This window comes from Carcharhinus amblyrhynchos, chromosome 15, assembly GCF_965287045.1.
Source record: "Carcharhinus amblyrhynchos chromosome 15, sCarAmb.v2.hapA, whole genome shotgun sequence".
In the NCBI taxonomy this organism is placed as follows: Eukaryota; Metazoa; Chordata; class Chondrichthyes; order Carcharhiniformes; family Carcharhinidae; genus Carcharhinus; species Carcharhinus amblyrhynchos.
Genome location: NC_137338.1, coordinates 70,274,501 through 70,292,184, shown reverse-complemented (window position 1 = coordinate 70,292,184; position 17,684 = coordinate 70,274,501). Strand labels below are relative to the sequence as shown.

General features: G+C 45.9%; 1 protein-coding gene across 1 annotated transcript in view; it reads left to right on the top strand.

Annotated features, from left to right (window-relative positions):
- Positions 1-17,684, top strand: part of LOC145352883 (cytoplasmic tyrosine-protein kinase BMX-like) — an 81,139-nt gene that overhangs the window by 61,210 nt on the left and 2,245 nt on the right. Inside the window, 4 exon segments of the mRNA XM_080203186.1 lie at positions 457-673; positions 6,246-6,310; positions 10,477-10,595; positions 17,099-17,256. Of these exon segments, the coding sequence (XP_080059312.1) occupies positions 457-673; positions 6,246-6,310; positions 10,477-10,595; positions 17,099-17,256 (559 nt within the window).

Below are 17,684 nucleotides of genomic sequence, written 5' to 3'. Positions count from 1 at the left end.
CTCCCCAATGTACCATGCTTCGGGACATCCTTTCTTGCAGCGTATCAGGTAGTCAATGTTGGCTGAGTTGCAAGAGTATTTACCGTGTACCTGGTGGATGGTATTCTCACGTGTGACGATGGTATCCATGTCGATGATCCGGCATGTCTTGCAGAGGTTGTTGTGGCAGGGTTGTAAACTGTCTGTGCTTTATATGCTCTGTCTGAGGCCAGAACTCTCCATTCACCTGACGAAGGGGGAAACCTCGAAAGCTAGTGAGTTTACTGTCAAATAAATCAGTTGGACTTAAACCTAGTGTTGTCAGACTTTTTACGATTGAGGGACCAGAGGTGTTGGCAACAGCAATGCTGTTCCCTTCACAAACAAGCCAGCTAATGCCAGCCAAAACAAAACATTTGTGCCAATGCGCTTGTCCTGTCACCTATTCACGTTCGTGTCTTCTGGTTTTATTGATAGGAAACTGAAACATCCAAAGTTAGTCCAACTGTATGGTGTGTGCACCGCTCAGTACCCCATCTACATAATAACTGAGTATATGAGCAATGGTTGCTTGCTGAGCTACCTCAAGAATCACGGCAAGGAATTAAACCAACTCCAACTCCTGGAAATGTGTTACGATGTGAATGAGGCTATGGTATACTTGGAGAATCTCCAGTTCATACACAGAGACCTGGTAAGTTACAAGCCGGACAATACTCTAACAATATCGAACTCCAGACTGCTGCTTTTCAATTAGTGAGCTCTCAAACGTTGACTGCTCCTGGTGGACGGTTTTTGACCTCAGTGAGTTTCAATGGTTTCCCAGTGAAGTTACCTCCAACCAACATTTTGCTGTGTCATCGTTCCATTCAACCCATGGTACTCATGCTCTAGAGAGAGAGAGAGGGGGAGCTGTCCTTTTGGATCCAATCTCCTTGCTCTTTGATAACCTGTAGATGTTTTCTTTTCAAAGATTCGTGCAATTACCTTTTGCAAGTTATGACTGACACGTTCTCCCACCTCTCTTTTAGATAGCACGGCTGAAACTTTACTATCCCTTCCTGCCGTGGGAATCGGAGGTAGTGAGGGGTGGACCATGGAAAGGTCTGTTGACCTGGGATGGGGGTTTACAGTTTTGGGACGAGCGAGGCTATAAAAACCCGTTCCAGAAGCTCCTTCTCATTGTCCCTCTGACTCTTTGCTTTTATTAGAAAGCTGGGTCACCTTGTCACTCAGCCCTCTTGTCAAGTGGAAACACTCTATGAATGATATAAGATGATCCATATATTTCCTAAGTACGGAATTCCTGATGATTTCAGGGAGACAAGGAGCTGTGACGTGTGCCATTGGGGCACTGGGACAACAATACCTAGAGTTCCTGAGCTGAGCGGAGTAGGGGGGAACGATGGCCCTCACTTAAAAATGGGCCGAGTGGGGGAATATGCAGGTATGGGACGGCACGGTAGCACAGTGGGTTAGTACTGCTGCTTCACAGCTCCAGGGACCTGGGTTCGATTCCCAGTTCGGGTCACTGTCTGTGTGGAGTTTGCACATTCTCCTCGTGTCTGCGTGGGTTTCCTCCGGGTGCTCCGGTTTCCTCCCACAGTCCAAAGATGTGCGCGTTAGGTTAATTGGCCGTGCTACAATTGCCCCTTAGTGTCCTGGGATGCATAGGTTAGAGGGATTAGTGGGTAAATATGTAGGGATGTGGGGGTAGGGCCTGGGTGGGATTGTGGTCGGTGCAGACTCGATGGGCTGAATGGCCTCTTTCTGCACTGTAGGGTTTCTATGAGGGAATGAGTGAGCTTGGCAGCAGGTAGTGAACCCAGGTTGTCCAGTCGTATGCGGTCCAGGCTGATGGTAATACCAGGGTCTCACTCATACAAACATTCTCAGAATTCAACCTAGCCACATTGGGGTGGCGCAGGGGAGTGTATGGGTGCCTGATAGCTGGGGAATGGGTGCCAACAGCACGGGTGAAGGGAAGTTGACCGGGTAAGGTAGACCATTCTTCCACAGGCATTCTGGCGCTGCAAGGAAACTGAAAATAAAACCACCCCCTACAATGCCTCCAATCTGTATCCCAATCCCTACCAAGGTATTCTAAACACCTGCCCCAACAGGAGTAGCAAATCCCCCTGCGTGGATGTAAGAATAGAAGCAGAGAATCCCCACAGTACACAAACAGGCCATTTGGCCCACTGAGCTTGCACTGACAACAATCCCACCCAGATCTAACCCTGTAACACAGTGTTTCTACCCTGCTAATCCCACTGACACTAAGGCAATTTTTTTGATCATGGCCAATCAACCTAACCCGCACATCTTTGGAGTGTGGGAAGAAACCCACGCCGACATGGGGAGAACGTGCAAACTCTGCGCGGACAAAGAGTCACCGAGGCTGGAATTGAACCCGGGTCCCTGGCGCTGTAAGGCAGCAGTGCTAACCACAGTGCCACCACCATGCTGCCCAATGTTAGTCCCATTTCGGTTTAGGTGCAACCTGTCCGACAAGTACAGACCCCACCTTCCCCAAAAACGGACTTGATGATCCAGGAATCTAAAGCCCCCCTTCCAACACCATCTCCCCAGCCTAGCATCAGTTCTATGCTATTCCTATACTCCCCCAGCACGTGAGACTGGGCATAATCTAGGAATTATAATTTTTGTTGTTCTGTCAGGTAGATGGCTGTATTGCGTTCACATCTATCTTTGCATAATTCCCATATTTCAACGCTTTTAATTTTAATTTGGTTCAGTCGAATGCCAGTTCTGGCCACGTGGGATTTGGAAGAACAGGTGAACTCTGGGCACAGTACTACAAATATTCCCCATCTAAGGTCTTCTGAGGAAAGGCTGAGGGACTTGAGGTTGTTTTTGTTAGAGAGAAGAAGGTGAAGAGGTGACCTGATTGAGGCATACAAGATGATCAGAGGATTGGGTAGGGTGGACAGTGAGAGCCTTTTTCCTCGGATGGTGATGGCTAACACGAGGGGACATAGCTTTTAATTGAGGGGTGATAAATAAAGGACAGATGTCAGAGGGAGATTCTTTACTCAGAGGGTAGTAAGGGCGTGGAATGCCCTGCCTGCAGCAGTTGTGGACTTGCCAACTTTAAGGGCGTTCAAATGGTCAGTGGATAGGCATATGGATAACATTGGAATAGCTTAGGTTAGAGGGTCATTAGATTGGTTCCACTGGTCGGCACAACATCGAGGGCCAAAGGGTCTTACTGCGCTGTAATGTTCTATGAACTAGGCTCAAGAATACTGTACCAGAACATTAGCGTTGTGAATTCTCTACAATTTTACAAGGATACACAGTGAAAAAGTTTCCATTGCTTAGAAAGTTGGTTAAGATGTTACAGATTGAGCTTTGTCACTCAATGTATTGAGGAGAGGGAGGGAGAAGGTATGCCTTGGCATTAAGAACAGAGTCGATTCATGACCTGAATCCCTGCCAGGGACAATAATACGATTTAAAAAAGAACTGAATGAACATTTGAAAGGAACAATGTTTAATGGGATATGGTAGGGAAGTGAAATTAGAATAGATAACTCTGAATTTCCACTTTGCCACAATGGAGGCTGGTGTTTATTGGGCTGTTTCTTTCTTTCAAACTGTTCTCCTGACTACTGCCTAGTTCCCTTAGTGAGAGGGGACCGCAATGGTTACTTATTACTCAGATAAAGGAAGTAAAGACAACTGTGGCTTGCGTCCGCAGTGAGAGATGAAAATTCAAATGTTCTTCAAATTTCAAACCATCTAACCGCTCGTTTTGCATAACATGCCTGAGTTCACCAATCGAAAACAGAAAATGCTGCAACACCTCAGCTGGTCTGACGTCATCAGTGGGAAGAGATTGGAACCAACATTTTGAATCAAGATGACCTTTCCTCAGAGCTGAGACCAAGAAGTATCAGAGGAGATTTATGCTTGCTTCCAATTTCCACCCCTCTATCACCTCTACATGATCCTCTCCTAACACTTCTCTTCCTTTCTTTTACCTCTCTGTGATAAACTGTCCAGTAGTATCCATTACAAGTTCATTGACTCTTGTGTTTGTTCTGATAAGTGCAAGGCAAAAAACTTCAATTGCACGTCTCTTTTTGCAGCAATGCGCGTAAGGGAAAAGGAGACCAGTCAGCCCATCGACTCTGCATGACTCTTTGACAGAGAGCCTTATCCAGGCCTCTTTCCCCCACCCTATCCCTGTAATGTTCCCCATGGCTAATCCACTTAACCTTGGGACACTAAGGGGTAATTTAGCTTGGCCAATCAATCTAACCAGTGCATCTTTGGATTCTGGGAGAAACTGGAGCGCCCAGAGGAAACCCACGCAGACACGAGGAGAACGTATAGATTTTGTATTGACAGTGACCCAAGCCGGGAATTGAACTTAGGTCCCTGACGCTGTGAGGCTGCAGTGCTAACTTCTGTGCCACCATGCCACCAAGCCCTGTATGACCAAGCAATGATTCTGAGATCATCTTCTGCCATGATTGAATGTGGAGAATTGCTCAGGTTTATAAGAGATCACTTTTAGAAATTTTAGATCCAGTTAACGGGTTCATGAAGGGAAGATCATGTTTGACTAACTTGGTGGAATTCTTTGAGAACATTACACATGCAGTGGACAATGGGGAACCTGTGGATGTGGTATATCTGAATTTTCAGAAGGCATTTGACAAGGTGCTGCATCAAAGACTGCTACATAAGATAAAGGTGCACGGTGTTACGAGTTATGTATTAGCATGTATAATAGATTGGTTAATTAACAGAAAGCAAAGAGTAGGGGTAAATAGTGTTTTTCTTATAGGCGATCAGTGGCTAGGGTGTGCCTCAGGGATCAGTGTTGAGACCACAATTGTTTATGATTTGTATTGATGATTTGGAGTTGGGGGCCAAGTGTAGTGTGTCAAAATTCGCAGATGGCACTAAGATGAGTGGTAGAGCAAAGTGTGCAGAGGATACTGAAAGTCTGCAAAGGGATATAGATAGTCTAAGTGAGTGGGCGAGGGTCTGGCAGATGGAGTACAATGTTGGTAAATGTGAGGTCATCTATTTGGTAGGAATAACAGCAAAATGGACGATTATTTAAATGGTAAAATATTGCAGCGTGCTGCTGTGCAGAGGGACCTGGGTGTCCTTGTGCAGGAATCTCAAGGAGTTGGTTTGCAAGTACAGCAGGTAATTAAGAAGGGAAATGGAATTTTGTCCCTCATTGCTAGAGGGATGGAGTTTAAAAACAGCGAGATTATGTTGCAGCTGTACAAGGTGCTGGTGAGGCCACACCTGGAGTACTGTGTACAGTTTTGGTTTCCTTACTTGAGAAAGGATATACTGGCACTGGAGGGGGTGCAGAGGAGATTCACTAGGTTGATTCCAGAGTTGAGAGGGTTGGCTTATGAGGAGAGATTGAGTAGACTGGGACTGTACTCATTGGAATTCAGAAGAAGGAAGGGAAATCTTATAGAAACATAAAAGATTATGAAGGGAATAGATAAAATAGAAGCAGGGAGGTTTTTTCCACTGGCGGGTGAAACTAGAACTACGGGGCATTGCCTCAAAATAAAGGGAAGCAGTTTTAGGACTGATTTGAGGAGGAACTTCTTCACACTAAGGGTTGTGAATCTGTGGAATTCCCTGCCCAGTGAAGCAGCTGAGGCTATCTCATTGAATGTTTTTAAGGCAAGGGGAGATAAATTTTTGAACAGTAAAGGAATTAAGCAGGGTAAATGGAGCTGAGTCCATGCAAAGATCAGTCATGACCTTATTGAATGGCGAAGCAGGCTCAAGGAGCCAGAGGGCCTACTCCTGCTCCTAGTCCTTATGTTTTTATGTAACAGGCTTCAATTCAGTTACAGTAACAGGCGTCACAGCATAGGGAGGAAGATGGTGGTGTGGAGATAATGCCATTTGGCCCAGTATCCAGAGGCCCAGGCTAGTGTTCTGGAGATAGGGTTTAACATTAATTAGTAAATCTAAACACCAGTCTCTGAATTATCATCGATACTTGTAAAAATCCATCTGGTTCACTAATGTCCTTTAGGGAAGGAAATCTGCCAACCTTACCTGGTCTGGCCTACACGTGACCCCAGAGCCACAGTAATGTGCTTGTCTCTCAAATGGCCTAGCCAGAGACTCAGTTCAACAAAATCCAGGAAGCGACACCAGCAAAATAAATCGATATTTATTTAATTTTACTGTTTGTGAGATTTGTATTGAATACAAATTAAATTTTGTTCCTTTATCTCTGTTTGCAGGCTGCCAGGAATTGCTTGGTTGACAAAACACTGATTGTTAAAGTGTGTGACTTTGGAATGGCCAGGTAATTATACTGGAGTGCCTCTCTGCTCTGTGTCATTCTCCTACCACTCCTGAACTGCCTTCCTGAAATGCAGCAATGGCTCATTGTTGGTAACGCTTGCTACAGTTAACGCCAGTCAGTGATTATGGGTGCTTAACTCACTCTGCTTTTCCAATCTCCACGTCCATCTCAGGGTGGGAAGGAACGGGAGTTGTCCTGCTGGCTGTTTGTAGCTGGTTCACTGATCCCCGCTGGTTAACATTGCCAGTCAAATTACGGGAGGTGATGGCCTAATATTATTGCTAGACTAGTGTTATAAAGGGGAAGTTGATTCCCCCACCAAGAGCTAACACTCAGCCGCTCAAAGAGGCTTAATAATCACTTAATAATCAGTTAAAAGTGTGTGTGAAATAGTACAATCTGCTCTTCAGCAATTCCTGTGGTTAAATCAAAATAACTCCCTCTCTGTAAAGTCAATAAGTAACACTTTATTTATCTAACTAACAGTGAATAGGTTAAACTAAACTATTAACAAACTGAATGAAACACGATTCTAATGGAATGTTGTTTAGATAAATATAATTCCCACTTAGTAACAAAACAAAAGATTTTTTTTAGTCACTCTCAAAATACAACCAGGTTTTATCTTCCGGTATTTTCTTTCTTCTGTCTGGAATCTCTGTTTTATTTTGGTACCTTTTCTATTCAAATGAGGCTTTGAGCTAAAAGCAATTAGCTGTAGCAGAGAGAGAGCACTTGCTGGCTGTCTCTCTGGATCTGAGAGCTGTCTCTTGTACCCCTGATGGTATCCCAAATATCCCCAACAATAAAATTGGTTCTCAGGTTACCAAAACATCAAGTTCAAATCTGAGAGGCAGCTGTTGTTCGAATGTCTAGTTTAAAATGTTCAGGCAAAATTCAAAAACAGCCTGCTGTCTTGGCATCACCACCGTCTGGCCTGGCAATATAATGTTTCAGTCTGTGTACTGCACGTACCTGCAAAAAAAAACTACCTTTTAAAGGAGCCATGCAATTTTAGAATGCTTAACGTTCTATAATTTTACAAACACCAACTTGGCTAGATATTAATCCAGAAACTCAGCTAATGTTCTGGGGACCGTTAAAGGTTTCGTTAAAGGGAAGTCGTGTCTGATAAATTTACTGGAGTTCTATGAGGATGTGTCTAGGGCAGTGGATAGAGGAGAGCCGGTGGATGTGGTCTTTCTGGATTTTCAGAAGGCGTTTGACAAGGTACCTCACAAGAGGTTATTGCAGAAGGTCAGGGGACATGGAGTTGGGGGTAGGGTGTTAGCGTGGATAGAGGACTGGTTGTCAAATAGGAGGCAGAGAGTGGGGGTTAATGGGTGCTATTCGGATTGGCGGATGGTGACTAGTGGAGTGCCCCAGGGGTCGGTGCTGGGCCCTCAGCTATTTACCATTTATATAGATGATCTGGAGGAGGGAACCGAGTGCAGGGTGTCGAAATTTGCTGATGACACCAAGATTGGTGGAACGGCAAATTGTGCGGAGGGTGTGGAGAGTCTGCAGAAGGATCTAGATAGGCTGGGCGAATGGGCCAGGAAATGGCAAATGGAATTTAATGTTGGCAAGTGTGAGGTGGTCCACTTTGGTAGGAATAATGGTAGGAAGGACTATTACTTACGTGGCAAAAAACTGCAGCAGGCGACGGTGCAGAGGGACCGCGGGGTCCTTGTGCATGAGTCGCAAAAACCCAGCCTGCAGGTGCAGCAGGTGGTCAGGAAGGCGAATGGGATGCTGGCCTTCATAGCGAGGGGGATTGAATATAAAAGTAGGGAGGTCTTGCTGCAGCTGTATAGGGCATTGGTGAGGCCGCAGCTGGAGTACTGTGTGCAGTTTTGGGCGCCGTACTTACGCAAGGATATTTTGGCCTTGGAGGGAGTGCAGAGGAGGTTTACTAGGCTGATGCCGGAGTTGAGGGGGTTGAGCAATGAGGAGAGGCTGAATAAACTAGGCTTGTACTTGTTAGAGTTTAGAAGAATGAGGGGAGATCTCATTGAGACGTATAAGATGATGAATGGGATGGATAGGATAGAGGTGGAGAGACTCTTCCCGCTCAGAAAGGACAGTAGGACTAGGGGGCACAGCCTCAGGATAAAGGGGGGGCGGTTTAGAACGGAGTTGAGGAGGAACTTCTTCACTCAAAGGGTGGTGAATCTCTGGAATTCTCTGCCCGTTGAAGTGGTGGAGGCTGCCTCGCTAAATATTTTTAAGAAGTGGGTTGATGGGTTTTTGATAAGCGAGGGGATTAAGGGTTATGGGGAGAGGGCGGGAAAGTGGAACTGAGCCACGACAGATCAGCCATGATCTTATTGAATGGCGGGGCAGGCTCGAAGGGCTAGATGGCCTACTCCTGCTCCTATTTCTTATGTTCTTATGTTCATATGACCGAGTTCGAATCCCGCCGTAGCAGATGGTGGAATTTAAACCCAATGTAAAAAATCTGGAATTAAGAATCTACTAATGACCGTGAAACCATTGTCGATTGTCGGAAAAACCCATCTGGTTCTCTAATGTCCTTTAGGGAAGGAAATCTGCTGTCCTTAACTGATCTGCCTATCGTGTGAGTCCAGAGCCACAGCAATATGGTTGACTCTTAATTGTCCTCTAAAATGGTTTAGTAAGCCACACAGTCGAGCCAACAGTATATGGGCTGCTGCGGTTCAAGAAGGCAGCTCATCAAGGGCAACTAGGGATGGGCAATAAATGCTGGCCAACCCAGCCAGTGGCGCTCATTTCCCAGGAATATTTCTTTTACAAATAGCTGCAGGGAGTCGCTAATAAATGGGAAAAATTAATCTCAAACCTTGTCAAAAAGCCTGGAAGGCATCACAATCTGTTTGCAAACTCTGCTGGGGTTGATGAGGGAGGAATGGACGGTGAATTGATGTACCCTAGTGAGGAGAAGGGAAGCCCAAGATACAGACAAATGGTGAAACGATCCAGCCTCCAACTGCACGTTTCATTCCTGCTGAAGTGAAAACCTTTCCTTACATGAGGTAAGTAATTCTCCATGTCAGCCTGACCAGCAGCTTGGCAGAGAGATGGAGCCAAGATTCAGGCCACAGCTGTCCATTACAGTCACTGGAGTGCGCCTGTCCATTACAGTCATTGGAGCACAGTTGTCCATTACAGTCAGTGGGATGCAGCTGTCCATTACAGTCACTGGAGCCCAGCTCCCATTACGGTCAGTAATAAGAGCGCAGGAAAGTTGAGTTAAGGCCAAAGACGATCAGCCAGAATCATTTAAAATGGTGGAGCAGGCTCGATGGGCCTAATGGCCTACTCCTGCTCTTCATTTTTATGATCTTAGTTCTGCTTCTGTCTCTCCATTGACTAGGACATTGGAAGTAGCCTGTATGCATAGGCTGGCAGGGTAGAGACACTGTGTGCCCTGTCTAAGGAATTTACAAACACTGGCCTACAGTCTCAGGATGAGAGATTGAGAATCCAGGACTGAGATGAGGAGAACTTTCTTCACTCAAAGGATTGCGATTCTCCGGAATTCTTGACCCCAGGGGGTTGCAGATGCTCCATTATTGAATATATTTAAGATTAAGATAGGCAGATTTTTGGTCTCTCCGAGAATGAAGGGATATGAGGAAATCGGCCATGATTGGATTGACTGATGGAGCAAAGGTGCGGGGCCATCTGATCTCCATTTCTGCTCCTATTTTTTAACGCTCCCTCTATCCACTAAATGAGATCCGGCCACCTCTGACTGTCCCCAATTCCAGATTAATATTGAACTGGAGCATCAAATCTAGGCCAGTCTCTGTTCCAAATAGACTGGAGGACAGGTCTCTGGTACAAGGCCCAGGCTGCACTGTATAGACTGCCACAACTTGGGCACGAGACTACTGCCCGTGTGACTGAATAATGCCCAGCGCATGTCACCACCAGGCCCTATCCACCCACCACGCTACATTGGACCATCACACTTGAACTTTGTTATCCAATCTTTCGCAGAAAACCCACACCCCTCAGTCAACCTTTGGCACATTTTGGCAACATTACATTGTGGCCAGTGCGTAGATAGATGATGAATTTCAAGTCACTTGTCTGTGCGTTGTTTGTATCGGTCGCTCGTGTTTGAAACGTTGAGGAATATTTCAGGGCCGGAGCCACTAACTGACGTCATTCCTCAGGTACGTTCTGGATGATCAGTACACCAGCTCAACGGGAACCAAATTCCCAGTGAAGTGGTCGTCTCCTGAGATCTTCTCCTACTCAAAGTTCAGCAGTAAATCAGATGTCTGGGCCTTTGGTGAGCACTTACTTTCTGCCTTTGTAATGTAATCAGGTTCTGATATATGCCAATATATATTATTTTATATTCGTTCATGGGCATTGCTGGCTGGTCCAGCATTTTTTATTTGATTTATTATTGTCACACGTATTAACACACAGTGAAAAATATTGTTTCTTGTGTGCTGTACAGAGAAAGCACACTGTACACAGCGAAGGAAATGAGAGAGTGCCAGATCGGGTAAAGATGCCAGATTTCCTCCCCTAAAGGGCAACATCTTCACAACTTTCACCATCTTTTCACACCATCTTCACAGCTCCAGGGACCTGAGTTCGATTCCCGACTCGGATCACTGTCTGTGTGGAGTTTGCACATTCTCCTCGTGTCTGCGTGGGTTTCCTCTGGGTGCTCCGGTTTCCTCCTACAGTCCAAAGATGTGCAGGTTAGGTTGATTGGCCATGCTAAAATTGACCATAGATGCATAGGTTAGAGGGATTAGTAGGTAAAATATGTAGGGATATGGGGGTAGGGCTTGGGTGGGATTATGGTTGGCACAGACTCGATGGGTTGAATGGCCTCTTTCTGTACTGTAGGGTTTCTATGATTCCTATATATACGCTGGGGCATGTATTGCCCATCTAAACATGCTTGTGTCTTTACACCTTTATCATATAAACTATCATGCATCATTTTTGTCAATGCATTGTGCTTGAACTTCCTTGGAGTGGGAGCCAGCATTGGAATGCCGCTCCACTCCTGGACTTTTGCCTGAAGTTTTTTTTTTAACCCTGTGTCGTCCGACACAGCGCAGCATGTCCCCAGAGCTTAGAGTCGAAGGGCAGATTAGTTGAGGGGATGGTGGCCACGCCCTCATTTTTACAACACTAGCCTCCCTAAACCAGGAGACTTCAAAGGGGGAATAGGAGAGTCCTGTGAAGTTGGGGGAATCCACTGGGGGTGGTAGCCGGGGCGGGGGGGGAGACACCTGGGTTTCAAGGAGTCCCGTCGGGTGTCAGTCTCAGTCTGTGCTACTCAGAAGTTAGAAGAGGTATAGTGTTCCTAACATCCTTTGTGTAACTGTGGACGTAACACCATCAGAACCAGCAGAAGTTTGCGATTTAAGTTGCATTTTTGGATGGTTCCCAGCACATAGCAATTTTTCAAGGGGAGGTTTGCGCTTTGATTTGATTTATTATTGTCACGTGTATTATTATACAGTGGAAAGTATTATTTCTTGCGTGCTATACAGAGAAAGCATACTGTACATAGGGAAGGAAACGAGAGAGTGCAGAATGTAGAGTTACAGTCAGAGATGGGGTGTAGAGAAAGATTAACTTAATGTGAAGTAGCTCCATTCAAAAATCTGATAGCAGCAGGGAAAAAGCTGTTCTTGAGTCAGCTGGTACATGACCTCAGACTTTTGCATAGACAGGGAAGTGAAGACAGACAACTGTTGGGCAATTGCACTCAGCTGAGAACTTTGGGAGGGGATTTCCCAGCATAGTCTTGAGGCACTCCCCCAGTATGACGTCCTGGGGCTGGGAGGTTACGGTCCACAAACACTGTTCCTGTTGCCTGATGATGACAAAAGCACCTTCCTCCCTTAGAAATAACAATTACAATGAGAGTGGTAATGGGAAATCCAGCTACAAATAATAAAGCATTAATGTTAGAGAAGAATGGGTAAATCCATTGTCCACACTCTGATTATCCACAACCAGGCGGCACAGTGGTTAGCGCTGCCGCCTCACAGCGCCAGGGACCCAAGTTCAATTCCAGCCTCGAGTTTGCACGTTCTCCCTGTATCTGCGTGGGTTCCTCCGGGTGCTCCAGTTTCCCCCCAAACTCCAAAGATATGCAAGTTACGTTGGTTGGCCATGCTAAATTGATCCGAATGTCAGGGGGATTAGTGGGTAGAATTATTGGGGTTATGGAGATAGGACCTGGGCGAGATTGTTGTCGGTGTAAGCTTGATGGGCTAAATGGCCACCTCCTGCACTGTAGGGATTCTATGATGATGATTTTATTCTATGAACTCCGATTAAACATGAGAACCTGTGCGGGACAAAACTTTCCACTTCATAAGAACCAGTTTTTAAACCGTGCCTTTAATATTAAATATCCAAAGACATGTAATCAGCATTAAAAAAGCGGGAATGGAGGAACACAAGGCAATGCTATGGACCTGTCGATCTGTTCAGCTATTCAGTGAGCACGTGGCTGATTTGTATCATTTCTTTAAAAGCACCATGATAACTCTTCCTAGTGCTCGCACCAACTACGTTCATTGAAAATGGTATTCAAAGGCATCTTAAAACAGGGACAATTGTCTTTAACCTCACTGTGTACAAGGCAGTTTGTCAAAATATCAAGACTTCTCCTTCCCCAGACACCACTGACCTGCTTACTCTGAGACTGAGGCTTCTGAGTACATGATGCCTGGACTAACCAGGGGGTCTGTCCTAACCTCAACCTTGTTAAACATAAGAACATAAGAAATAGGAGCAGGAGTAGGCCATCTAGCCCTTCGAGCCTGCCCCGCCATTCAATAAGATCATGGCTGATCTGTCGCTGCTCAGTTCCACTTTCCCGCCCTCTCCCCATAACCCTTAATCCCCTCTCTTATCAAAAACCCATCAACCCGCGTCTTAAATATATTTAGCGAGGCAGCCTCCACCACTTCAACGGGCAGAGAATTCCAGAGATTCACCACCCTTTGAGTGAAGAAGTTCCTCCTCAACTCCGTTCTAAACCACCCCCCTTTATCTTGAGGCTGTGCCCTCTAGTCCTGCTGTCCTTTCTGAGCGGGAAGAGTCTCTCTACCTTGTTCAACTTACTCCAGCAGCAACTTGCCCTCAACCCACTCCAAAGCTTTATCAATGCAGATGATATCGGCTGTACCATACCTTCCCATACCATCCAGGGATGTGTAGGTTAGAGGGATTAGTGGGTATAATATGTAGGGATATGGGGGTAGGGCCTGGGTGGGATTGTGTTCAGTGTAGACTCGATGGGCCGAAGGGCCTCTTTCTGCACTGTAGGGTTTCTATGATTCCCAGAGCCAGATGATTAGCTAAATAAAAATATTGCAAAGCTGGCTGGCAACTGCAAGACCTGATTCCTCAAACCAAGCCCCAGTGAAACACTCTCCAGCACATTCCAGCTTCGTAATGTCAGCACTAAGAGCGGATTAAACTTCACTCTCAGAGGCTGAGGTATCCTTGGTGTCACCGATTGTAATACAGCCTAAACGGTTTCTGATGTAGCCCTGGGTCCCTGCCTATGAGATTACCCAGCCTCGGATTCTGATACCGTGGCACAGGATCAAACTGCAACCCTGTAAGGGCTTGGTGACTGGCCAGTGGTGAGCTCACAATGTGGCAATGCTGGCATTGGACTGGGGCAGGCACAGTCAGAAGTCTTACAGCACTCGGTTAAAATCCAACAGGTTTATTTGGAATCACGAGCTTTCAGAGTGCTACTCCCTCATTAGGTAAATGTGAAACCCCTTACAGTGGTGAGCTAAAGCATTTTAGCTGGAATTCTCTGGAATCCTGCTGGGTGGCACGGTGGCATAGTGGTTGGTACTGCTGCCTCACAGCACCAGAGACCCAGGTTCAATTCTGGCCTTGAGTGACTGTCTGTATGTAGTTTGCACATTCTCCCCATGTCTGCATGGGTTTCCTCCAGGTGTTCCAGTTTCCTTACACAGTCCAAAGATAGAATCATAGAATCCCAACAGAGCAGAAGGAGGCCTTTCCTCCTAAGCCCTATCCCAGTAATCCTACACATTTACCCCATTAATCCCTCTAATCTATGCATCTAGGACACTAATGGGCAATTTAGCCTGGCCAATGCTAATCTGCACAGCTTGGGACAGTGGGAAGAAACTGGAGCACCCAGAGGAAACTCACACAGACACGGGAAGAACGTGCAAACTTCACACAGACAGTGACCCAAGCTTAGAATTGAACCTAGGTCCTTGGAGCTGTGAGGCAGCAGTGCTAACCACTATGCCACCGTGTCACCCAGATGTGCTGGTTAAGTGGATTGGTCATGCTAAATTACCCGTTACAGCCCAGAGATGTGTGTAGGCGTGTGTTAGCGGGGCAAATATATTGGGTTGTGGGGCTAGGTCCTGGGTAATATGTTCTGTTAGAAAGTCAGTGCAGACTCGATGGGCTGAATGCCCTCCTTCTGCTCCGCCGGGATTCTACAATAACTAACAGATCACAACTTGGGGAATAGAGTGCTGCAACATCAAGGAGAACTGTTCAAAGTGAATTCTTTGAGATGTACTGAGGACAAAGTAAGGTGTATTAATTTTATTTATCAGCCTTAATCCAATAATGTAGCACCATTATACCGGAGTTGAGGGGGTTGAGCTATGAGGAGAGGCTGAATAAACTGGGCTTGTACTCGTTAGAGTTTAGAAGAATGAGGGGAGATCTCATTGAGACGTATAAGATGATGAATGGGATGGATAGGATAGAGGTGGAGAGACTCTTCCCGCTCAAAAAAGACAATAGGACTAGGGGGCACAGCCTCAAGATAAAGGGGGGGCAGTTTAGAACGGAGTTGAGGAGGAACTTCTTCACTCAAAGGGTGGTGAATCTCTGGAATTCTCTGCCTGTTGAAGTGGTGGAGGCTGCCTCGCTAAATATTTTTAAGACGCGGATTGATGGGTTTTTGATAGGAGAGGGGATTAAGGGTTATGGGGAGAGGGCGGGAAAGTGGAACTGAGCAACGACAGATCAGCCATGATCTTATTGAATGGCGGGGCAGGCTCGAAGGGCTGGATGGCCTACTCCTGCTCCTATTTCTTATGTTCTTATGACCAATACAAGAAAAAGTGGCTGATCTCAATTATCTACCAACTTCCATTATCCATTTGGGATTGGGGATTAATTGCCCATGAGTACGGTGGGGAACGAAAGATCCACTGCATGTGTAAAAATAATAATTTATTTACAGGTACACAGGTCACTGCAAGTGGCAATGCAGCTGGAGAAGGTAGTCAAGAAGGCATACGGCATGCTCGCCTTCATCAGCCACGGCATTGAGTTTAAAAATTGGCAAGCCATGTCGCAGCTTTGTAGAACTTTAGCTAGGCTGCACTTGGAATATAGTGTTCAATTCCTGTCGCCACGCTACCAGAAGGATGCGGAGGCTTTGGAGAGGGTACAGAAAAGATTTACCAGGATGTTGCCTGGTATGGAGGGCATTAGCTATGAGGAGAGATTGGAGAAACTTGTCACTGGAATGACAGAGGTTGAGGGGCAGCCTGATAGAAGTCTACGAGATTATGAAGGGCGTGGACAGAGTGGATGGTTTGAAGCTTTTTTCAAGGATGGAAGAGTCAATTACTAGGGGGCGTAGGTTTAAGATGCGAGGGACAAGGTTTAAAGGAGATGAACTGGGAAGTTTTTTTACACAGAGGGCGGTGAGTGCCTGGAGCTCGCTGCCCAGTGGAAGTGGATATAATAGTGAGTTCTAAAGGGTTGGACAAATACACAAATAGGATGAGAATAGAGGGATATGGTCTGCAGAAAGGTAGGGGATTTTACTTTAGACGGGCAGTATGGTCGGTGCAGGCCTGGAGGGCCAAAGGGCCTGTTCCTGTGCTGTAATTTTCTTTGTTGCTCGTTCTACGTTTGGTGAGACTACATTTCTGTGAGACTAGCACAATCTCATGATTGTGACAACATCTCTGCAGTCTATTATCCCCCTTACACTGTTCTCCCACCCCGACTGTGTTCCATACAATACTTTCTTTATCGTCTATTGTGGGGGCCATTCAGTAGCAATCACAGCAACGAGGGAAATATTCGCCTGAAGTGAAAACAGGACTAAGAACCAAAAACCAAAGATTTCCTCACTTTTCCTCGGAGGAAAATAGTTTGGAAACCAAATACCTAGGAAAGATAAAAAAAGTACTGAGGGGAACATTCCTGAAGGGGAATGGATCCTCCAATCCAGTTTGTGATACTGCTTCAATGGCAATCTACCCCTAAGTGACTTAAGGCAGTTCAAGAAACACTCTTGATGCGGTCAGTATTAGAGCACTGGGACTTTCCACTGACCTTAAAGAAAGGTTCTTACTCAGCTTTTGAGATCTCTGTGACGTGGGTTTTCCCTTTCCAATGTCACTTGGTTCTCTGGCACCAAATCAATGGAAACTCCAGGGCGTCCAGCAGCAGCCAATCACGATGAAGTATCCTCACGGGCAGCAAACCAGAAAGTCACACAATACAGAATCTCTTTGCTTTAAATTGTTAACTTTTGCAGATTGTGAAACAAATGCTCGGGACAGACATCCAGGTCGGAGTTGATTCAGAAGCCAAAATGTCATCAATAAACTTATGAGGAAATGTGGAACTTCTTACCATAATGGAGAAACAGTAAAAGTTACACTGGTTGACCAAAGTTTTATGGCTTTGAACATATACGGTCAATGGTCTCTGGTTAATGTGCGTGTGTGAGTGCTTGAAACGAAAATAATCTCCTGTTTATTTGTATAGGAGTGCTGATGTGGGAAGTCTTTACTTTGGGGAAAATGCCGTACGAGAGATTTAACAACACTGAGGTTGTTCAGAACATCCTGTCAGGACACAGACTCTACAAGCCACAGCTCTCATCCGAGGAAATCTATCAAATTATGTCTAAATGCTGGCACAAGGCAAGTGGAACAACTGGTTAAGCTAACCAATGATGGCAGGCAAAATCTGCAGCATTAAAGTATGCTTTCCTTAGACTTATACTTCTTTTAGCTTGAAAACTAAAAGGGAGAAGTTAGTATGATGAGAATTCAGATCAACTGTTATCGCAGAGCTTGAAACCCTCAGTCTATTGTGGGCAAGCAGGATAGTAGTGGGGCTTCTTAATGTCTATGAGCCCTTGCTCCAGACTGAACCCAGGGTGGCACAGTGGTTAGCACTTCTGCCTCACAGCACCAGGGACCCGGGTTCAATTCCGGCCTCGGGTCACTGTCTGTGTGGGGTTTTCACTTTCTCCCCGTATCAACGTGGGTTTCCTCCGGGTGCTCCAGTTTCCTCCCACAGTCCAAAGAAATGCAGGTTAGGTAGATTGGCCATGCTAAAATTGCCC